The 16836-nt window shown below is 45.8% G+C and overlaps 1 protein-coding gene across 14 annotated transcripts in view; it reads right to left on the bottom strand.

Moving 5' to 3' along the window:
- The window catches only part of MTF2 (metal response element binding transcription factor 2), a 1089527-nt gene that overhangs the window by 814563 nt on the left and 258128 nt on the right, over positions 1–16836 (bottom strand). For all 14 annotated transcript variants that reach the window (XM_069641820.1, XM_069641817.1, XM_069641821.1 and 11 more), the window contains one exon: positions 16416–16516. In XM_069641820.1, coding sequence (XP_069497921.1) covers positions 16416–16516 — 101 coding nt within the window. The remainder of the gene's footprint in view (positions 1–16415; positions 16517–16836) is intronic.

The following is a 16836-nucleotide window of genomic DNA, read 5'->3' as shown; positions in this document are numbered from 1 at the left end:
TGGATCTTTACACAGTAGTTCCAGACTTCCCTGTGTCGTCAGACAAAACAACCAGGGTCTGGCTCTTTTGAGGCTTCTTTGATGGGGTCGAGGCCATATTCTGAAAGACCATCTTCCTTCTAAATTCATCCCATTTTCTTGGGGAATCCGACTTAGTCGGGCATCGTACCAATTCAGTAGACGAATCCGAGGAAGAAGAGGGAGATCTAGGTCTCCTCTTAACCTTTTCTGAAGAGGAAAATGAAGAGAGTCCCGATCTACTGCATGATCGAGACCTCTTAAAATGTTTACGGTGATCCGATTCCTTCGGATCGCTCTATTTCCTATGTCGTTTTTGCCGAGGCCTTCCAGGAGGTCTTGGAAGCTTCCCGCCCCATCGCCAGTTTACCTTTACTCTCACGAATGGCCTTCTCCGTCATGGACTGACAGGAGCCACAGTCGCCGGTTCGATGGTCTGAACCTAGGCACCAAAGACAAAACGCTGTGAGGATCTGTAATGGACATCTTCGATCCGCAGTTGATACATTTTTTGAACCCTGTCTTGGGAGTAGACGGGATTGAAGACGACAGTATTTTCTGAAGAAAATTTCGAAGCGTGCCGTTCAAGAGCAAAGAAATCGGAAAAACGAAACTGAAGCCAATGGGCGCGGCCCAAGCTTTTTATACTGATAGTGACATCGACACGGTACGGAGCCCATCGAGGGACATCAACGCCACAACCTTGTGCACAGCGCCCCTGCCAAGAATTTTTTTCCCGAAGCAGCTAAGCTGGCAGGATACAAATATCAGAAGATGAGAAATACGTGGGAGGACACAATCCATTCGAAAACTAGATTTCAGAACGTGCTCTGAACCATCTGCATCTTATGTCAGAATTTAAGCAATATGTACAACCTTTGCGTAAAGACAGGTTGTGTTGGCTGTGTTTCTTTGCTTAGGTTATTAAAGGCATGTAAACTGAAAGCAATGTATTACAGCAATTAGGATATGGAAGCATTTCAGATGTGTACTGTTGTGTATTTATAAACGCCAATAAAAACAATTTAAAATAAATTACAGTGGAGATACTTTTATATCACCGTAGCTTTTTATACATGGGATTTTGGTTACTTTTATATGTGGTTAAAGACAAGCTGGTGGCAGCATTTACATTGTTACGGTGTTTGCATTATTTATGGTGCACCCAGAAAGTACCGTAAAGTACACTGTTGACTGTTGCAGCAGACAAGAGTGAACCGCATTTAGCTCTGTGAAAATCCCTCTGCAAGGCCATTGCCATGGCTGAGCGTCGCGGAGAAGTGGACGTCTTGAAAAGCAACACGGAAGTTGCCTGGATTGGACATTGAAGTAATTCCTTTCACTTTGGAAAGTGAAAACTTTAAAACGTAGTCCTCTGATACGCAGAGGACTCTGCATGAGTGACTGCTTATTGATACTTTGCCCTTTCTATTTCTGTGTCCCTCCCTTTTGCAGCTCTTTGGATTTGCTTAGACGTGTGAGCCACTCCTCCAACACCGCCCCATAGTTACTTTAAATGCCGCCCGCACCCGGAAAGTACCGTGAAGTACACTGTTGGCTGTTAACAGTGAACCGTGAGAGGTGAGAGGTCCTCTTTTCCGTTTGAGGATAGAGTTCTCTAACGAATTTCCCTGCTAATTACATTTGTTTTTTTGAGATAGTTTATCCCTTTTAAAGCAAAGGTGTGTCAAATTTGTTCGCTATTCTGTTTTTAATCGCCTGACCCAGATTAAGCTAAAGAGTGTGACATATCTAGCAAATAAATAACCTAGGGCCTAAATAGCCAAGCCAATGGTTAAATTGTATTCTTTGCGAACCAATAGGCCTAACATTGAACCCTTGGCTGATAAACCTTATGATTTTAACACTACTCCTAAACGCAATATGACTGGTCCTCCTTCCCGCGGTGTAGCGCGGGGACGGTTGTCATCTCATACTAGTGATATCAGGAAATTTTATTCGGATAGCTCATCTGGTACTGTCAACTCTATCACATGCAAAAAGGAAACAAATTGTAAAAAATAGTAATGAAGATGTACAAGGAGCTTCGGTAAGCAGCGAAAAACTTCTTGTAAAAGCTGCTGCGATAGACCTGTGAACACCTTCTGACTCCCTCTTAGCTGCTTTCTCTGAAGAAAATCTGCTGGGGGATTTTGCTCTGCCAACAAATAATAAATCTGTTGCAGAAATAGTTACTCACCCAGTACCAACACAATCTCCCAATATTATATCCCCCGAAAATAATGTGCATGAGGAAAAAAATGAAAATGGAGAATCATTTGAAGACCCATCAGTGGGTATTGCTTTACCAACGGACGATGTCATAGTACAACCTTGTACTGATGATGTTGACCATCTCTCACAATCCCCTGTGATGTTCATAGAATGCTCTCAGGATTCCTCCATTTTGTCAATTTCTTTTACGCAACATTCCCCTCAGCGCATTGAACCCCGCAAGGATGATTCCCAATGCCCCCAAAAACCTGCATGTTCTATCTCCAGTGAACTAACCTTACAGGCTATGAATACGGCCTTGTATACTTTAGCCAAGCTGCATGAAACCTTAGATGCAAGGCTATTACATCAAAACTTTTTACTGAAAGAGCTGTTGGAAAGCAGAAATGCGGTCTCTTTGCCGCATCCGAAATCTCAAATACACAGTTAAAATGCAACACCTTTCCATTAAGTGATATTGATGTGGCTGCGAAAATGACAGATAATGCCGAGATGCTGCAGGAAGTAAATGTGAGCAATATGAGTGAAAAGGGGAAAAAAAATTGCTCTGGATGTGTGATGCATGACATGAGTGCAATTGAAATAATCGATCAAAAAGAAGTGAAGGATGAGAAAAAACTCCAATAGGAAAAAAAAACGTCAAAAAGGTAAATGAGTGTCACTCTTCCCTCTACGGACACTGAAACTTGCAACATATTTAGTGTTACTAAAAAAAGGGAAAAAAAACAAATAGTCAATCCGCAACCTGAGATGAAAAAAACAAAGAATCAGAAGTTAACAAAAATGCCTAAGAATAAAAATTCGACAATTTATAAAACTATTGTCTCTACCTGACAAAAGATGTCAAGAAAAAGGTGCAGCAATTATTAGAAAATACACTGCTATCAATAGGAATAAAGTTAACCAACTGCCTATCAAATTGGTAACAGGCGGTAATAGTAACTCTGAGTAATGTACCGAGATATGAACCTCTTGATAATTTAGTGACTGAAGTGTCCAATCATGAGCTTAATGTGGACACAGATCTTTCCCTCCTGCGCATCTGTCTCGTATAAAAGATCAGAGAAATGACCTTGGAAACCCACCGCAAAACGGCCCTTTTCTAACTTTAGAAGACTGACACGGGGAGATTATGAAGTCAATGGGCGTCTTCTTCTCACGAAACACACAGAACTCTAAGGCAATCATAGATAGATCTTCTGAAGTGGATTCAAATCGGTCTGTGAGACATACATCTAAGGCTCAAGAAATGACAGCCTTCCTGAGAAATATCTATGATAGACCAAAAACTGAGACTACCAATGCAAATACGATACTGACACAGAAGCAAAAAAAAGTAAAAGTTGCACCGAGAAATAGGCATAATAAATGTAATGATCTCACACATGTGAGTTTAATCTTACAATGTCGAGGTGGTGAGTATGGCCTATATGATCTAAATCGATCCTCTGTATTAAACATCTTTCCGTCTATTCCTATTTTACAAGGATTTAAATCTGATGACATGGCTCAAATAGAGTTTATTAATAATCAGGACAGAACCGTTGTGAAAATATGGATGTCTTCACCAATTAAATGTACAATCTGGCAGGCAAGAGACAAAATATTTCATTTAGGCTTTCTGCTGCATAATCCCACTGTAACACCAAATGCGGATAATAACTTTCCCATGAATGTAGCTAATATATACCCTTCAAGCTTTAACAATGGTGTAAGCGGAAAAGTACGATTAGGTGACAAATCGTCAGACCCACTGACGATAAAATATTGCACAGCAGGTGGTAATGAGCACAGCGCATAATAGAGTGTCAAATGAATGTTAGCTGTTATGTAATGAAAGTAGAATAGACTTTCACTTAGCTACCAGAGGCCATACGCATCTCACTTCATCTTCAATGTCTATCTTGGGTGTGTATGACAATTTTGCTTCAAGAAGTATGGCCAACTTCTACACCGGTCTGGGAGAACCATTAGGTTATTTTGGAACCAGCAATCAAACTTGTTCGATGTCGCCCTAAGGCTGGTCTTCTTACTGCCATAAAAATAAATTATGGTTGGAAGGCCGAAGCATGGGCTTCCCCTAACAGTTATATCCAGATGGTTCGAATTACCTCCAACGATTACATCATTGCTTGCCTGTATTGGAATCATATAGACATTCTAGATAATTGCTTCAAGGACTTGACTAACTGCTTAAACATGATTGATAAAGATCCATTGGTGTAAATATGGATTGCATGAACGTAAAGGGGGGACAAATTAAGAGAAACTAAAGAAAATTGGAAATCCTTGATGAAAGAAAGGGGTTTTAATATGCTAAATGGTTCAGTAGAGGGTGACGTGCCCCCAAAGGCCACATGGCAGCAAGGAAATGCTACTTCAACTATTGATTTCATATATACTAATAGTGAACTTTTTTCTATGGTATCTTCCTTTAAAGTGTTACACCAGTGGAGGCCACCAGGGGGCGCGCAGGTGATGGCAGCCTAAGCGCTGCTCTCCCACCGTACTCGGGCTGTTGAACGGGATTGAGACCCCCCCCCCACACCCCACTGGCGGCAACGCAGTGCCGGATCGGCTTCTGGACCCCCCCCCCCCCTGCACCTCCTTTGCTCGAAAGAGCGGACTTTGGGGGCAACGGGAACCCGGAGAACGGGCTTCACGACCCAAAGTGACGGAGCGAAGGAAGGGCCTGGAAGGGTGATCCCCCTCGGCCGCGGACCCACAAGCATGGGCGTTGCCCTCCACCGCGGGAAGACACGGAGACCTGGGACATCGGTCCCGAAGCAGGACGAGGACAGGCTCGTGAGCGGACAGAAGCACCGCGGATGGGGCTCCCGTAGCGGTAGAGCCTGGGCGCATGTCCCACAAACCCCCCCCCCCCCGTGAGGAGAACTGGTGGCGGTGGGACGAGCCTGGGGTGGACCCCGCCGCCCAGTGGAGGGGAATCCAGAGCAGCCCAGCGACCCCCGTACCCTGAGCGGCCGCGGCGGGTGCCGTGGGAGGCCCACCCTGGGCCGGTGTGGCGCGGCGGGCTGGAGGCGAGGCGACGCCTGGGGAGAGAGGGTGGCACCCCTCACCTCTCTGAAAAGCCCACGGGCCTGTGCCCGAGGAAGAGACAGATGACGGCGACAAAGGTCGAAGACCCGGAGGGCTTCCACCCCACGACCCCTCCACCTGAGAAACTGAGGAGCAACGCTGCCACACCAACAGAATCATCTGGAGCTCACTTCTGGTAGGTGGAGGCCTCTGCATTAGTTCACAGGGCGTGTGCCCGCATGCAGTCCCCCAGGATTTAACAGGACAAGGAGATAGACCCGGGTGTGAGCCCCTCCCACAAGGTCCTGGTGGGGCGTGTGCCCGCCTGAGGGCCCCCCCCCCGCCGTGCGGGCCCATCTGCGGGTCTTACTCCGGCTCCTGCCACTTGGCCCCGGGGGGCATTCCCTTCGGCCCTGAGCCAGTGGTGGACAACGAAACAGGTAGGTGAAATGCCCGTATGAACTGGCGGGAGACCCTGCAAACCTTTCGCTGCGAGGGGGCTGGTGCCAACAACGAGGATCCTATAAACCACGGGAGCATGGCCCATTCGGAAACCCCAACGCATTCCTCAGCAGCTATGGAGAGGGGATTTGCATCCATACTCCAGGAGATCCGGGATATGCGATCAGACATTGCGCAGAAACTGGAAAAAATGGACAAAAAGGTGGACAAGGTCGAGGGCTGGCTCTTGCAGGTGGAGACCAATCAGTCGAACTCAGCTACGCAGGTGGTGCAAATGGATATGCGGCTGGCGGCCCTGGAAAAGAGGGACAAGGAAAGAGCCAGACAAATGGACGACTACGAAAATAGGTAAAGGAGGAACAATATTAGATTTTTTGGGGTTCCCGAGGTGGAGGGGGAAACGGAGAGAGACTTAACCCGTGTGGTGCGAGACATAATCACCCTCCTTTTCGCTGAAGAGATGACCACGGAGCTGACATTTGATCGTGTGCACAGAGCGGGCGGTAGGGGCCCCCGCTCGATCCTCGCGCAATTTCACTATTATACAGACAAGGCAAAGGTCCTGGAGGAGGCAAGGAAAGCGGGGGTGATTTCCTACAATAACGCAGATATCTCAATATTTCAAGACCTCTCTGCCTACACCTTGGCGAAGCGGAGAATGTGCCGCCCCCTCACGCAACTGTTGAAGGATAAAGGGGTGCGCTACAGATGGGGGTACCCATTCTCCTTGACCTTCGAATACATGGGCCAACGGACATCGTTAATCACAGAAGAGGATATAAAAGGGGCCATTCAGGATTATGTGACGGAGCCTACCCCCAGAAGAGGCCCGTGGGCCCGGCAGCGATCGGGGAGGGGACCTCGGACCGTCCTGGGTCCAGGAGGAGGAAAACCGGCTCGAGAAAATACAGGAAGCTAAACACCCCACCGTCTGTGAGGGAGGGGGGAGCGCAATGACTCAGGACTGAGGATCGGGGTGACTTGAGTGCCCGGTCGGGAAGGGCAGTCTGGTGGTCCGGCCTAATGCCAGGAATGGCGGAACTAATTGGCTGGACGCCGGGGAGGGGCTGACGAAGTTAGTTGGGGGTTTCTGGTTGGGAAGGGGTTTGGGGAAGAGTTGAGGGAAGGTCCAAATAATGTCCAAACAGTGAGACTGAGGGAGCGAAAAGGGAATAGTGATGCTAAGGAGGTGCCCAACAGATCTGCCGACCTAGATTATGGCTGATTGCCAACCGGCCCTGGGAGTGGGCACCCTGAATATGCAGGGCTTGAACACCCCCACCAAGAGGCCCCTGGTTTGCCGAGAATTCAGGAGGGCAAAGTTGCACCTGCTGTTTTTACAAGAGACACTGGGCGCGGGGGAAGGGACCCAAAATGAGAGGGGGGCATAGGGGAGGTTTTCCATGCATCCCACAAGGGGAAGAAAAGAGGGGTGGCTATCCTGGTCGCCAGGGGTGTCTGCTTCATTAGCGAAGCCACCCTGCAGGACCCCGAGGGCCCTTTTATATTGGTGAGGGGCACCTTACAAGGATCCCCCTGACCCTGGCAATGGTGTATGGTCCGAATGATGGCCAGGCCCAATTCTGGGAGGAGGTAAAAGGAGAAGCTTAAGCTATTTGTACGGGGCATGTTGGTGGTAGGGGGAGATTTCAACATGGTGCTGGACCCAGCTTTGGACAGGAAGCGGGTGGGCCCCCAGAGACCCAGACCCGCGGATGAGTCCATGGCGCGAACCTTCCGGAGGGTGAATGAAGAGCTGGGCCTGGTAGACTCAATTCCGTCCCCCAGAACAGGAATCCCCTCTTTTTCATACTACTCGGCCATCCATGCCTCGTTTTCAAGGATAGATTATATTTTGGTGGACGAAACCCTTCGCCCGTATGTTGCAGGCTACAGGGTCGATCCCGAAACCTGGTTGGACCATGATATGGTGGGGTGATGGCGTAAAGAACGCAGAGGCCGTTGGAAATGCAACGATGCCTTATTAAAGGACGAGGTTCACGCCCAAGAAATTGCTGACGCCATAACAGAATTCTTTGAGCTAAATGACAATGGGGAAGTGGGCACACATGCTCTGGGATGCCTTTAAGGCGACTCTACGGGGTGTTCTTATCCAAAAGGGTGCATTGGTAAAAAGGGTGAGAGAGGCACAGGAGAAGACCCTGCGGGAAGAAAAAAAAATGTTTTTTACAAAAAAATAAAAAATTTTAAAAAATAATCACCCGACTCCAGCCGGGGGGCTCCCCAGACCGGGAGCCGGAGCGCGACCGTGTGGCCGCCCTGGAGGATTACAGGCTCCAGCTAAAGGAAATCTCCACAAAACGGAGAGAAGTCTTCAGATGGTCAAGCAAAGGTATTATGAAAAAGGGGACAAAGCGGACAGGATCCTGGCCTGGAAGCTGAGCGAGGTCCAGAGGAGCAGAATGGTGAGGCAAGTGAGGGACGTCCAGGGAACTCTGGGTTGCGAGTCTTCCCATATTGGAGAGGCCTTTCGCCGATATTATGAGACAATACAGGGTCTCATGATATGAGTTCCCTCCGAATATGACGGGGGAACTGCACCGATAGAAGATTTCTTGAACTCAATCCAACTCCCTACTTTGTCTAGGGAGATGTCCGAGGGTCTGGAGGGGCCAGTGACCGAGGAAGAGGTGGACAAGGAGATAGGCGGGATGAAAGTTGGAACCTCCCCCGGGGATGACGGGTTTTCCGTTTATTTTTACGGAAGATTGTGATCCTCCTTAATCCCCTACTTAGTGAGGGTTTTCAACTCCGTGCCAGAGGGGGAAACTCCCCGAATCCATGATGGGGGCCATCATCGCGGTGTTACCTAAGGAGGGGAGGGACCCCGCAGAGTGTGCATCTTACTGCCCCATATCATTGCTAAATATCGACATTAAGATTCTGGCCAAGGTGGTGGGGAGGCGGATGGAGGGAATACATAAGACCATAGACCTATTCCACTTCGCGCAACAGTCGGAGCTTAACGCAAGTGTCCTCTCCTTAGATTCAGAGAACGCGTTCGACAGGGTCGAATGGCGGTATATGGATATCCTCCTGAGGAAGATGGGTTTCAAGGCCCACATTATGAGCTGGGTAACGGCCCTTTACAGAGCTCCCACGGCAAGGGTACAAGTGAATGGGGAGTTGACCGATGCCTTCCCCCTCTCTCAAGGGGCAAGACAGGGGTGCCCCCTATCCCCTCTGATATACGTCCTCACGATAGAAGCCTTGGCCATAGCGATCAGATCACATCCAGGAATTAAGGGGATCAGCAGGGTGGAGGTGGAATTTAAACTCTCCCTATTTGCAGATGACATTCTGGTCTACCTGGTAGACCCTAGCTCCTCCTGCTGGACCTGGTGACTGAGTTTGGACGCTTCTCTGGCCTGAAAGTCAACGCCTCGAAATCGGAGACCCCGGGACCCGGAGCTAGACCCCTTAGACAGGCTTCACAGGATTGAAATAGGGAATACGATACCTGGGGGTTCTCCTCACATGGGACCTAACTAAACTGGCCACTGCGAACTACGACCCCATAACAGGGATCACATCAGATCGGAGGTGGAGTGGGATGATCCTCTCTTGGTATGGCAGGATGACAGCGGTTAAAATGAACGTATTGCCACGGCTCTCATACCTTTTTACAGCCCTTCCAACCAACGTCCCAGAGCAGGTTTTCAGGGTTCTACGGAACGCTATCCAGGACTTCATATGGCAGGGGAAAACCCCCGAGGACCAGGAAGGCCACGCTGACACTACCAAGGTAGGAGGGAGGATTTGGGTTGCCGGACTTCCGCCTGTATTTCCGTGCCGCCCAGCTGCGGGTACTCTTGGAACACATGAAGGAAGGAATGGGGACGTACTGGTCGTACCTGGAGGATATGGACACTCACCCCCTGAAGGTCTGCAACCTTTTGTGGGCTCCACGAAGAACAATCCAGAGTCATTTGAAAACCCACCCGACCCTGGGGGTTCTCTGGGACATTTGGAAGGAAGGCCTTACCTGGCTGTCCCCGAAGACCTCCCTCTGGGGCCACCCCCTCAATCTGGGTAGTAAAGGGTTTAGGTCTTCCCAAGCCTGGTCAGATAAGGGATTGGAGTGGGCGGGGCAGATGTTCAGGGAGGGTGAATTCCTGTCTTATGAGGAACTAAGGGACGCGCTCGGCCAGGGATCCCTATCCATCTTTGAGTACCTCCGCCTAAAGGGCATTCTATGTGACCAGTCATGGGGTACCAATCTGAGTAGACCGTTAACTCCTTTTGAGAAGCTCAGATACGGCGACCTCTAGGAAGGAGGCGGTATCTTGCATGTATAAAATCCTCAACACGTACGACCTCCAGGGAAGGAGAAACTTTCACAAGCTCTGGAATGATCTGGTGGGAGAAGAGATTTCAGAGGACTCCTGATCCAGAATATTCAAAATTGCCTTCCATGGGAACCTATTCACTGCCGATATGGAACACAACTTCAAGGTACTGGAGGGGTGGCATAGGGACCCAGTGAAATTATCTAAGATGTTGTGCCCGAGGGGATGTGGTCAAGCATGCTCCAGAAGCCATATGTGGTGGCACTGTCCAAAGGCTCAAGTGTACTGGGGGTTAGTGAGGAACTGGATGGCGGAAGTGATAGAGGAACTCCTACCTCTAAATCCCCTGACTATGCTACTGGGCCTCCCCCCCGGAGGAAACAGAAGTACACCAATACCCAAGGATGTGGGAGACAATGTTGCGGGCGGGTAGAGTAGCCCTCGCACAAAAATGGAAAAGCTTGGAGCCCCCTTCCAAGGAAGATTGGATGAAAAAGGTAAAAAACATGTTTGTGATGGACAAACTGACTCATGGTGAACAATGACACTGGCTCATTCCTCACGAACTGGTACGGAGTACAACAATCCTGGGGATGGGAGGTCCATTGAATCCTGGGTGGGGAACTCGGACTCAACGGAGCGAATCAGACTGAGCTGTGCTACAAAGGACAGGGATGCCCGGTACCCGGGGCAAGGCGGCTTTAGGCCTATCGGAGTTACGGGCACTAGCTGCATCGCATCCGAAGAGAGGGAGAGTACGTTAAGAGTCTCCCGGAACAACAGACTTGGTTTGGACACGGGGTTGGGGGGGGGGGGGGGGGGGGGGGGGTTGGGAACATTTAAATACTGTTTTGTAAACCTGAATAAAAATTGAAATTTAAAGTGTTACACCAAACTAAAAGTGACCATAATTTGCTTCATTTTACTTGGTCCTTGCCTATCGAAACTCATCCGAAATCTAGGTTGAAATATACGCCAAAACTAGGAGTTTCTACAAATGGTAATCGTTTCAAATGGACACCTGCAAATCTCAATGAACTACTTGCAGCTGCGTCATATCTGAAAGATATTTTAAAACCAGATTTACAGTATGTTCAAGGAGACTATGTAGGAACGCTCCAGCTGTTCAAAAAAACCTGCTCGGATTTCTGATAATGCTCAGAGATCTCACGTACATGTACACGACGAAGAGGTCAGAACAAAAAAAGCCGACCTTAGAAGGGAGGTGCGACATATTAATCAACTGAATCCTATTAATAAAGCATATATGATATCTAAATGCAAGATTAGATACAGAAATTGGATGAAGCAGCGAAAAGCAAAGAATGCAGGATGCACTTTCCATGCTTCATTCAATAGCTTCAAAGAATTCCGCTTTAGTATGGGGTCTGATTGAATCTACTTATAGAGGTAAGCAATCTATAAAACAAATTAATTTAGTTCGAGGAAGTATGGGTGCAATACTACACCTCCCTGTATGCTGAAACCCATATCCCGGCAAGAAAACCTGAGTTGGGTTAGTATGGGAAAGAAGATCTAAATTTCGACAATGTGGACATTGAAATATATATTAAAAAATTGAGTAAGTCAAGGGGCCCCTGGACCAGACGGTCTCTCTAATGCAATGCTAAAGGAAAACCTGAAGGCGTGGGCTGCCATCTTGGGCGTGGTTTTCAATCAAACAATTATCAGCAAAAGAATTCCATCTTCTTGGCAGAAGTCAATAATTGTCCCCATTTATAAAAAAAGGGGATAGGCTGAATCCCAAAAAACTACAGACCTATTGCACTTCTTGATGCACCAGGGAAAATCCTTGCCCGCTTGATACTGAGAGATTTAACAAATGGTCTAAGCAGGGAGGAATAAATGACCCTTTTCAAACGGATTCACCGCGGGTCTTGATACTCTGTTAATCTAAAAGTGCTGAATGCCATCAAACAGCATGAGTTGCAGTTTAATCAAGCAGTCTATATGGCTTTTATCGATTTCTAAACTGCTTTCGATTCCGTCTCAAGAAAACTACTTTTCAATAAATTGGCTAATAATGCATGTCCAGAGTATTTATTACATTGGATAATTCAATTCCATATGGAAACATCAATACAAATTCGTTTGACTATGGATGGTTCCTTATTGAGATCATTCAATACGCATAAGGGACTAAAACACGGGTGTCTCTTGGCATCAACCCTCTTTAACTACTTCATAGCAGATGTAGTGCAGGACTTTAGGAGGGTTATGTCTGATGCTCCTCGGCTTGGGAAATATGCCATCCCGTGGATGTTTTACGCAGATGATCTGGTTCTCCTTGCTAAAACAGCGAGAGATTTACAAAAATTACTCGACCAATTGGGGGAATATGTCAAACAAAATGATTTGGTCATAAATGTCTTAAAAACTAAAACATTGAAGAATGTACCCAATAGGAAAACCAAAGAAGCTCGTTTCTCGTGGTCATTAATGACTGAACCTTTAGAAAACGTGACCCAGTACAAATATTTGGGGATGAATGTTAATACATCTAAGGCTGATATTCCCTATTGGGATGAATTGAAAAAGAAAATCAGCACCTCTCTCACAGGCCTCCTTTATTAACTCGAAATGTTGTTCCTTTTCTATTAAACCAATCATTATGTTTTATTGTCAGAAAGTAGTGCAGGTGGTTCTCTACGGTGCGGAGACTAGATCGTGGAAAAACGAGCTGGCTTGGGTAAGATTGGAAGGACAATTTTGGAAAAAGGTCTTGCATGTTCCAAAGGCTACGCAGATGTGCTTGTTGAGATATGAATTAGGATTATCCTCTTTGAATTGTATGTATATGTGGAAATTATGCAATGTATATCGCAAATGTATAATGGTCCAAGAGGACTCTATTGTATGTTCTGTCTAGCTATATGAGAACAAGTGACCACAAAGTAATGAGTACATGGCGTTGTCAAGTCAAACAATTTTTGATGAAAACTGAGGTGTCAGAGGAAGCATTGATTACAAATCCCAATAGAGCTAAGCAAAAAATCATGATTTGGGACTGGATAAATACTTATGAACAATGTCAAAAGACTAAACATTTAATATCACATAAGTCAACTATAAAAAAAATGAGGACAACTGAGAGCTATCTGTTAAAATTCCCTGGAGCTGAAGCGAGAAACTCTTTTCTAAGATTTAGAATGAACTGGTGGCTTACAAGAAATATCCTGGCCAAATGGAACATCATATCTAAAAAAAGAGGATTTCCGTTTCTGCAAAGTTCCAAGTATTTCTGAAACTTTATATCATTTAGTTGCAGAATGCCCTATGTTATTACATATGAGAATAGAGCACTTCGAGACATTTTGACACATATATGCCTCTAACTGCGGAACTTTTTTGGCATCGGATTTTCAATACTCAATTAACTATAAGAATAGCAATTCTGAATTATATGAAGGCTCTAAAGTTAAAGGAAAACTTCAGAGAAACAAACGAATATATGAGATAGTAAATGTAATGTTTTTAATGTTTGACTAAAAGCATCATTTTTAGTTTTTTTGATCAGATTTGAAATAATGTGTTATAAGTTTGTATTTCTCTTTTGGATTTTATGTGCGTAAAATCGTGATTTCTTTTATGGATGTATAAATGTTTATTTTCTTGTTTTATATTTTTCCTTTTATTTTACAAAAGTATTAAAAAGTTGATTTTTCAACTATATCAATAAAAAAATAAAAAAATATTTATGGTGTGCACAGCTGCATTTACCTTATATGGCTACTAAAGGTGGCTAGTGCCCCAAAATTGCTGTGCTGGGAAAATGTTCACTTGTTCTTTGGCCTTATTGTAGTTTGGCCATCTTCCTGCTTTGTCAGGTCACGCACTCGCCCAGGAAAGGGAGTGTGATTGTTAGGTTGGGGGGAAGGGGTTGGGGGGAAGGGGTTGGGGGGTGTGCAGCCCAGGTAGGAAGTTGGGACTGTCTAGCCCCAATACACATCACTGATGCCATAAAATCTGATGCCATAAAATCTGCTTCCGGGGTTGTTTTGAAACCAGTAGTTCCCCCCCCCCCCCCCGATTCATGATTTTGCAGATCCTTACCATTGGTGGGTTTGAACTTGCCTCTTACTCAGATCTTGGATAAGAGCAGGACTTCCACAGCTAGTCTTCAGATCTACGTTGGAGCCAAGAATTCCTCGAAGAGAAGCAACTTGATGACAGGAATACGACTCGTACAGCAGCCCAGCCTCCCCTTCAGTGTCCGACCCGGTGAAGCCCTGCACCTTTGCTGGATCTCCAAAGACCCTGAGCAGTGATTAGGCCCTTGCACTAATGGGACAAACTAGTCATGAGGATTCAGCCCATCAGAGCCTTCGGAAGTGTACCTGGACTGGTCAACTCTTTTGGGTTACCTCGCCAGAACCGTCTGGGTTCCATGTTCAAGCCTGTAAATTTGATGGTCGCCAGCAAGTTACCTTCTCCCCTATTTCCAGCTCTCGTCAGGTGAACCTGTCCTGGAGCAGCATCTGTGACCACGACTGGAAGTATGCCTGTCACCTGCAAATGTTGATGGATGCTGGAGCATGCCATTCGGTTAAATGTCCTGAAGAGGTCTACATCGTTGGATTCTGCATTTCATTTCAGACAGGGATTGCATCTTGCAGTTGCACCCGACCAGAAGAATCCTCAAACCTGAAACCAGAGGACACCCCTCAATGGCAAAAAGGGTGGAAGAATGAGTGAGCCCCCAGCAACCACCATACGATCCATCATGACATCTGGGAAAAACTGAATTGGGGTAAGTAAGCATACCTGTGCATGTGCTGCATAGGATACATTGGGAACAAGTCCCTTTGTCTCCCATTACACCTCCATTCCACTTTGGTCTGCAAATCTGGGTCAGGTATCCTACCCCTCCCTGGGTTAGCCTTGGGACTGGAAGAAAGGAGAGAACTTAGCTATCCTTAAATTGTTATTGAACTTTTAATTAATTTGAAACTAATCATCACAAGCCCATTGCATTCCTTTTAAGGGTCTCTGTGAGAAACATTTTGTGTTGGACACTGACATTTGGGCACAAGGTCCAAGTCATTTTAGAGTTTGGACTACTAAAGTTAGGATACTGTACTGGTGATCGGTTCCATTCCTTCTATTGCATGTACATTACTTACCTGCGTTTCTGGATTAAGTTATTTGAGGAGATCCATTATGTGAACATAATGCCGATTGTATAGATTTGCATTGTTGAGTATTGTATGTTAGTACTACATACTAGTCATTTTTCAGTGTGTTTTAAGGTCCTAAATAAATTACTGTATTTTTATAACAGTCTAAATAGAATTATTGTTTACTATCCTGTCTGGACTCATTGAGGGTCCCTGACTCCTCCAACACTCTCCTGAGACTAAGCCTTGTTCTCCACAGCTTCCGTTATTGGGTTTTAGCTAACCCTAACTGGGATGGCCTCCCAAAATCTGTCCATCAAGGCAGAGTCTAGAAATCCATCAACACTGTGTACTTAACGAACCCTTCAGCACTCGCACAACCTCCTAAGACTAAGCTTGCCATCAGTCACTACCCAGATACGAGTTTGGCTAGACCGAATTTGTACCCATTAATCAGAATAGGGTGGCCTCTCAGAATCTGTCCACAGGGCTGATCATGAAAATCCATCTCAACATCTCTGGATTCATTTTAAAGTGAAGGTAATGTTAAACAGAATGTGAATCACCAGTGTAAATCATTAATCCTTACTGTTTACTGTCTTTTTGACCATCACTACCACTCAGCTGACACCCATGCACTGATAAGTTGTTTATTGTCCCAGCAAGGGCGGTGGGGATTGCTTGAAATTGTTCTTATTGACAACACAACACATTGTCTCAGACACCAGGATTTTCACACCTTTTTGAGGAAAGGAAGTGACAACATGCATGGATGTCAGTGAGGACCGAGAAGTACACTAGTGTTCGCCCAATTGGTACAGGAAGTCATTCCAGGGTTGGATAGCTGGTTAAGTTTTTGTAAAAGACCCATTAGAGCATAAGCATTTAATTAGTTTACACTTTAGAACTCCCAACCACAATCTCAATATGCAGTTGCGCATAAAACCACTAATAAAGCTTGAATGGTACAGCTGGAGAAATGCATCTCTGCTCCGAAAGCATTTTATTCAATATTTCAACACAAGAGGAAACGGTTATTAGTTTCTAGAAGTCTGGTACACTCTAAATTGGAATGCCAAGACAAACCACCAACTCCACATTAGATCAGAAACTGATTGCGAAATATTTTATTTGAAAACCTTATGTTGTAACTCAAAGAATAGACAAGCACAAAGGGCTCAATATGTGTTTTTCTTTGTCTCGAGTTTCTTACCTTTGTAGTTGTTGCGAACACACACTGCCGGCATAACCATTTTTCATCAGAGTCAATCACATTGGAATCAATATTTGGGGTATGGCATAGCTGATGGTAACCTAAAAGAGAAAACACTTACAATCTATTATCATGCATGTAAGAAAACAAGAACAGGCGCACAAAATATGTTCAATAACATCCCATTCCCAGCAATTGTATTGGAAAACAAAAGGCACCTATAATATGAAGTCCACAGCCTTTCAAAATGTAATAATAAAACCGTTACATAAACATCCCATTTCCTTTACCTTTTTGCATACATAAACCTAAATCAATGAAAGCCGATACAGCCAATGTGGAGGGCAAACTATGTGATGCAATCAGAAGGCCACTTCTAGCACTAAGTAAATGTTTCAATGTGCAATTAATTTGTTAACAG

This window comes from Ambystoma mexicanum, chromosome 1q, assembly GCF_040938575.1.
Source record: "Ambystoma mexicanum isolate Mex_15411 chromosome 1q, UKY_AmexF1_1, whole genome shotgun sequence".
NCBI classification, from domain to species: Eukaryota; Metazoa; Chordata; class Amphibia; order Caudata; family Ambystomatidae; genus Ambystoma; species Ambystoma mexicanum.
This window is presented reverse-complemented; position numbering and strand designations above follow the sequence as displayed.